The sequence below is a fragment of the Lotus japonicus genome, chromosome 5, assembly GCF_012489685.1.
Source record: "Lotus japonicus ecotype B-129 chromosome 5, LjGifu_v1.2".
Lineage (NCBI taxonomy): Eukaryota > Viridiplantae > Streptophyta > Magnoliopsida > Fabales > Fabaceae > Lotus > Lotus japonicus.
Window position 1 is genome coordinate 57431117 of NC_080045.1, and position 7468 is coordinate 57438584.

Sequence of the window (7468 nt, forward strand, 5' to 3'; positions counted from 1 at the left end):
TCATGCAATAATAAATATTTTTAGATTCTCTGAAGCCCTTGAAAACCTAGGTAAATTTTCTGCCATAACTTCAAGGCGTGTTCCCTCATGTTCATCCTTCCTCACATTGATATTCAACTCTTCCAAAACCTTTCCAACTCGAATCAAATACTTGCAAGCCTTAATTTCATTCAAAGTCCCTGCACAATTCTTTATCTCCACAACTTTTAAAGTTTTTGTCAAACATTCAGGCGTTGGAAACATAGGCCTTACCCAGAATTTTTGAAGGTCAATATTGTAAGGAGGTTCATAATCCTGTAACATGCACGAGAAATGATAAATGTGTAATGAGTTGATATTATACGAAAGAGATGGAAAAAAAAATAGATACATATATATACAAAATTTCAAGTAAGTATATATTGACTCACATCATATATTACTCGTGGGCCAATCTCTAGTGTGAGCTTCTCCAACCAAGGGCAACTATTCAGAAGGAATGTGAAACCGTATAATTCATTAGGATGCATTTGAGTCTTCAAGATCAAATGCCTCACATTCAAGTCGTGTCGTATTTTATCTTCTTCTCCAAATGGAATAGACTTCAATTTTCCATGCCCAACAAGAAACACACGTACGTTTACATGTAAGAAGAGAGCAATGTCCCATTAGAAAAATATCCACAAACAAATCGAAACGATCCATTCAAACAGATGATGATGCTACTTTCAAGATTGTGATTATATGATAACATATGACTAATTACTATATCACTCTTGTTTTCAAGCCTCATTTGTGTGACAAATTGTGCAAGAAAACAAGCATATCATGGTAATAAGATTACATATTATGGGAGCGAAAAGAAGAATATAAGATTACCTGAAGTAAGACACTGCATACTGTCAAAACTCGGACAGGGTAGAAATCACTCAATATGGTGTAGAGTTCATCTCCATATTCATTAAATTTAGGCTCAAACTCATAGGGGAAATCGATTTCTGCCTCTTCCATGACATCTCGGTTTATGTTGATATCCGAAGTCCATACACCTCCAGAGTACTTGAAGAACTCAAGATTCGGAGCGTCAAAATAGATTTCATTATATTCAAATTCACACTTGTCAATTACTAACCTTTTCAACCCAAGCTTTTCCAGACCCATCTCAAAGCTTTCCAATTTCCTGCACTTCTTTAGACTTAAGTTCCGAAGAGTCTTACAAGTGTGTAGCAAAGTTCGAAGAGTCGCATCACTAATTTCAATCCAGCCTAAAGAAATCTCCTTCATCGACCGAAAGTTAAGCATATGAGGCATGGAAAAACCACATGAGTACAGTTTCAAGGACTCAAGCAATGACCCGAGTTCATAGACATATTGTGGCAACTGCACCACAACTTCATGATCATCAAAGTTGTTCTCGTTCCAGTTTGGATTAGAGAAATCAAGACTGAATTCTTTGACCCCACGTCGTGTCGCGAAAGCAACACAACTTTCTATGATATCATGGCAACTCTCAGGGTGAGAAACCCTGAGAGAGAATTTGTCCAAAAAATGGTTTCTGTTGTGTGAGATCTGATGAGTGATGAAGTTGAGGAAATCTCTTCTCCGTGCTTCTTTGGATTCATCGGATTCACCGGTTTTCACGAAGAAGAGTTCATCGAACTCCACATAAATCTTCTTTGTCTTACGCCATGTCTCAAACCACTGTTTGGAGAGGATGGAAGTCCTTGCCGCTTCTTTGTAGGGAAGCAAGGAAATGATAAATTGATGAAGAGAATCTGGTAAGGGAGAGAACATGTCAAAGTTCTTTTCCATGGCTACGGTGCTCTTATTGTGATGAATGTGTATGGGTTTTGTGAATGGAGGATCACGCTAATTGTGGTGACTCTTTTATAGGATGAAAATGAGGTGCAAGTTGAAGGTGAAAAGGTGCAACTTTTGGAGGAAAAGGGAACACTTTTGTTGTCAAAGATTTTTGGTCAAGTCGTGTCCCTTCAAAGAAATGTTGTAATGGCTCATCAATTTTATTTAATTTTTTTTTAATTAAGCAGATTTTATTTAACTTTTTTTTTCTGACCAAATTAATTTAGTCTTCCATCTTTTTAGTAATAAATAAAGTCAATATATATATATATATATATATATATATATATATTCTATTTTAATTTTTTTTCCATAAGCATGAAAATAAAGGTGGCTTATAGGATAACCATCAAAACAAATGAAGAAGGATCCATAAGATTTTTCACTTGAAAGTGAAACCTGCTTATCAAAAAAAAAAAAAATACTTGAAAGTGAAACCGCACAATGATGATTTTTTTTTTTCAATTGATGTCAATTTTGTATAATTCGTATGAAAGTTATTAAAAATTATTAATTTACTAAAAATGTATTTTACAAAAAAAATACTTAAAAATGTAAAATAATTATTAGTAATTGATAGTTGAAAGTTTGGACTATAAATTATTATAATCATATAAGTTCAAAATTTTCAACAACTTTTCTTATTTTATAGTTAAATATAATTATAAAATTTATGATTTTTTTTGTTTTATATAAAAGGAGTAACTGTAACAATTTAAACATGTTAGAATGGAATTATTGAATAAGAACGTAAACAAATTAAAGGGTTAAATGAGTTTTTGGTCCTGTATATTTTTTTTTGATTAGCAATAATTGTATTAAATGCTAGCATAAGCCATAAGGGGTGCTAGAAACACATTTATTTTGAGCTGGGTCCAGAGGCAGGAAGTGCATCACGTATTTCTTGGCTTGGAAAATAGTTGTGAATTTTGATGGGAGTAGTTTCTGTTTTTGGGTGGTCTGGTGGCAGTTTTTGGATTGTGGAAATTGCAATAGGATTGGTTTTGTTTGTATTGGGTTCCCTTTGAAGATTACGTTTTGATTTTAGAAAATTAGTACTCTTTTTCTTCACTAGGTTTTTCCTAGTAATGTTTTAATGAGGTTTGTTTTCTAAGATCTTTCTTTAAGGGATGTGGGTTTAGTTTAGTAGTAGAAGGTTCTTTTGTTCTATGCAAGTGTTGCAATTGTTGTAGCTTCTTTTTTTAGTATTCCTTCTCTTTGTATTGGGTTGAAGTACCCATTGTACTTCTCTTTAATATATTTCTAATTGCCCGTAAAAAAACCAATAAAGTAGAGTTGACAATTGCTGGATAACATTCAAGAATAAAAAAGAAAAAATAATAGGAAAAAGATCAGTAGAAGCAATGGTCACATAATGACTGTATAATTTAAAATGGTTCCTATAATTTTTTTATTTTATAGTTTTTAGTCCTGAAAAAATTGATTAAAAATACTCCTTATGATGTCATAAACCCTTTTTGAAATTTTTTTTTATCAACTCACTAGCCCACGTGGCAATCCTAGTCAGATATAGGTGTCTCAAATTAAATTATTTCACAAATAAAAATTAGTACATAATATTTTCAAATTATGTGCAATAGAAAAAATATTATTTAATTGAAATATTTTTAAAGTAGTCACATAGTCTTATACTGTCTTAAAGGAAAAACTGTCTCATTTCACTAAAGAGGATCACCTGGTGACATAATATCTACAGCAAATAAAAGTCGTATCCGATGAGCTCTCCATCATCTATCAATCTTTAATTCACATCTTTTTGTTGATAAAAAAAAAAGTTGATCTTAATTGTCCTCTATACTTTAAATGGTCTAGATATTGATATTCATATGAAGTTGAAGTTGCTGCTGCAATTCTTGCTCATGAGACTCCAATTACCTTTAAAGAGTTGCATGACAAGCTTGTCGATTTTGAGGTATAACTGAAGAGAACATACACCTGCAGATAATCTTCCTCTTCCAACAACACATGCTATACCCAAATGCTACATGCCTTCGCTCCAAGGAAAAGGTACCTGACATGCCATACAACAACAAGCACATACATCTAATTTATCTTTGGGAAAATTCAAATTTAGCTTGAAATACCTCTTGTACTTCTATTCAATAAATTTGGCTTATAAAAAAACCTAATTTATCACTAGAAGGGTTTAGTTTTTTTTAGATAAGCCAAAATGATATAAAAAGGAGTATTAAGGGAACTCCAACCACTGTACAAAGATTGAACTAGGCAAAGAAAAGCCAGGAACAACAAAGAAACAAAAACTGACCAGAGCAGAGGCAACACTGCCTGAAAAAACCCGAAAAAAGCCAGAACATAAACATAGACAAACTCATGCCAAAGCGAAGTCAAAGCCAAAGAGAAAGCTTAAGTTAACTGCCATTAAACTCAATCCCACGCTCAGATTAGCAGAGGCTTGAAAACTTGTTAAAGAGCTTCTAGACAGAGACATGGCTGAGCTTGCCACTCGTAAAGAGAGGAGTGAAAATCCTTATGTCTTCCTTTAAGCCAGCTCCAAGAGCGGAATTGGATCCCATCCAGCACCCTTTCTATATCCATCTCTGTGTTCTTGAAGATACACGCATTTCTGAGATTCCAGATGGCCCAAATGATTGCTGTCCAAATAACCCAGGCTCCATTTCTTTGGGTGTGCGATCTCCAAGGATAACTATGCTGCAAGAAGTGAGCCTTAGCGTCCTTGGGCAGAGCTGTGGAGCATCCGAGCCACTTATAGCAAGCCGTCCACACGTTCCAAGCCACGGGACAGGAGAAGAGAAGATGATTTGAAGTTTCCTCTTGCAACCTACACAACGGACAACGGAAATCTGCTTGTGAAGGAATGACTTGTCTCTTTCTGAGGTTGTCCCGAGTTTGGATTCGATCGTGAAAAACCTTCCAAGTGAATGATAAGACATTTGACGGAGCTGATATGGACCATAATCTCTTGAAGACTTCCTCCTCATTATCGTTGCCTGCGGGTTGTAGAGAAGAGTATGCAGATTGGACAGTATAGAAACCTTCGGGATTAGGCTGCCAAATCCATCTATCCAGAGTATTCAAAGAAGGTACAAATCCCTGCAAAGTGATCAGCAACTGATTAACCAAGTCAATTTCAAATTCTCGTAGTTCCCTTCTCCAAATAAAATGCCACCCCCAAACCCCCATGTGCCAAGAGCCCATATCCTTAATGAGGCACTCCTTTTGGGTTGAAATGGAGAACGGCCTCGGGTACATATGTCTCAACTTCATATTGTTTATCCATACATCAGACCAAAATAACGTACCATTTCCTTCCCCTACTCGCTTGCTCAGATTATTCTCGAACCACATGTCATGCCCTTCTGGAAAACACAAAGACTTCAGATCTTGCCACCAAGCTGAAGGTTGAGAACCATTTGGACCATTGTACTTTGCTAAGAGAACCTTGAGCCAAAGGCCCTCTTTCTCAATCAAGAGCCGCCACCTCCACTTCCCAGTAAGTGCCTTATTGAACCTACCCCAATCCTTAACCCCCAAACCACCCTCTTCCTTTGGTTTGCAAATCCTTTCCCAACTTATCCAAGCAATTTTGTTGTTGCCTGCGGCTCCACCCCATAAGAATCTTCTCACGATCTTGTGGCATGTGTTAATAACTAGTGTTGGAGCTTTGAAGAATGAAAGATAGAATAGTGGGATTGCCGTTAGGACACTCTTTAACAAGCAAATCCTTCTTCCAAAGGACAAGATTTTGTTCTTCCAAGAAGCTAGTCTTTTCTTTAATCTTGACACCACCGGTTCCCAAAATGCTACCCTTCTAGGATTTCCACCAACCGGTAACCCCAAGTATTTAAATGGGGTACCTCCAATCCGGCAATGTAAGGTAGTGGCAAAGTCTCTCAAGGTTTGCTCCACAACAGATATACCAATCAACTTACTCTTGGAGAAATTAACCTTCAAGCCAGAGGCCAACTCAAAGCATCCCAAGATACACTTAAAGGTTAGGACATTCTGTGACGTTGCTTCACCAATGAAAAGTGTGTCATCCGCAAACTGTAGCATTGAAACCGCCACATCTGAGCTCCTTCCTATCTTGTAGCCTGTGAATTTGTTAAGCTGAACCGCCTTCTTGAGAAGACCATTGAGGCCTTCTGCTACTACCAAGAACAAGAAAGGGGCCAACGGATCCCTTTGTTGAAGGCCTTTCCACATTTTGAATTCCGGGCCAGGACTACCATTGATTAACACTGAGACCGAATTAGACTCAAGGCAACCTCGGATCCAATTAATCCACTGAGCGCTGAAGTTCATCCTTTGGAGCATATTAAGAAGAAAGTCCCATCTAACCGAATCATAAGCTTTCTCATAATCAACCTTGAATACAAGCGTTGGTCTTTTCCTCTTCTTGGCTTCGTCCACTATTTCATTAACAATCAAAACACTATCCAACATGTTCCTTCCTCCAAGGAAAGCAAATTGGTTTTCATCTATCAACTTAGGCAACACAAGTTTCAATCTTTTGGAAAGAATCTTCGACACAACTTTGTACATGCTGCCCACAAGGGAGATGGGCCTAAAGTCATTTAACCCGGTCAGAGATTCGATTTTAGGGATCAAAGCAATAAAGGAAGCATTACTCCCTTTCGGCCAAACACCTCTACGAAAAAAATCATCGAGTACCTTTTTCAAGTCCAAATGCAAGAGTTGCCAAAAAGTCTTGATGAATTTGAAGTTATAACCATCCGGCCCAGGGCTCCTATCCCCGTCACAATCCCACACTGCTTCCTTGATTTCCTCCATAGTGAAAGGTATTGTGAGAAAAGCATTATCGGTCTGAGATAGTTGGTTGAAATGGATCCCGTCAAGCTTAGGTGCCGATGTGGAATCCTTTCCAAATTTCCTCTCAAAAAATTGAGTCACTTTCAACTTTACCGCCGCTGGTTCCTCATGCCAAGTACCATCCACATTGAGTCCCACAATTGTGTTCTTTCTCCTTTTCCACTTAATGAGAGAGTGGAAGTACTTAGAGTTAGAGTCTCCCTCCTTGACCCATCTTGTTCTAGCCTTTTGATAAAGAAGGGATTCATTGAGCCTTGCCACCTTCCAGAATTCAGATTGAACCGCTATCCTTTCTACTTTCTCCTCCTCCAATAATCCTTCTTCATCCGCTTTCCTATCAAGGTCCTCAAGTTTACGACCAAGAGCTTTTCGCTGTGATACCAAGTTCCCAAACACCTCGGTGTTCCAAACCTTCAACCGAGATTTGAGAGCCTTTAGCTTTTCCTTGAAAATGAACGCTCCCCACCCTTGGAAATGCAAACTATTCCACTCCTCCTCGACAAAAGGTTTGAGCCTTGAATCTTGAAGCCAACCATTGAGAGTTCGAAAAGGTTTTGGACCCCAATTATGTGAAGAGATCTTTAGAATCAAGGGACAATGGTCAGAAGTGTCCCTGCTCATAACTTGTAAATAACAATTTGCCCAAGTCTCCATCCACTCCGCCGATACAAGAGCTCTATCCAATCTACTCATCACATGAACATTAGGTTGATACCAAGTGAACCTCCTTCCTATCAAGGGTACATCTAGGAGTCCCATCTAGAAGGGTTTAGTGATGCATATTGTGCAGGAAATG

General features: G+C 37.6%; 1 protein-coding gene across 1 annotated transcript; it reads right to left on the bottom strand.

Moving 5' to 3' along the window:
- On the bottom strand, positions 1 to 1791 carry LOC130719851 (putative F-box/LRR-repeat protein At1g56400). Its single transcript, XM_057570454.1, has 2 exons — positions 859 to 1791; positions 1 to 294 (listed from the first exon to the last, which is right to left on the bottom strand). The coding sequence occupies exons 1-2, from the start codon at positions 1789 to 1791 to the stop codon at positions 1 to 3; spliced, it is 1227 nt and encodes a 408-aa protein (XP_057426437.1).
- Between the last annotated feature and the right edge of the window lie 5677 nt (positions 1792 to 7468).

What these genes read in the sequence shown, in the direction of transcription:
- LOC130719851 (XM_057570454.1), bottom strand. Translation starts at nt 1,791, where the DNA reads ATGGAAAAGAACTTTGACATGTTCTCTCCCTTACCAGATTCTCTTCAT. An exon ending in TATGCAGTGTCTTACTTCAG is followed by an intron (nt 295 to 858) that starts GTAATCTTATAT and finishes TGCATGTTACAG; the next exon opens with GATTATGAACCTCCTTACAA.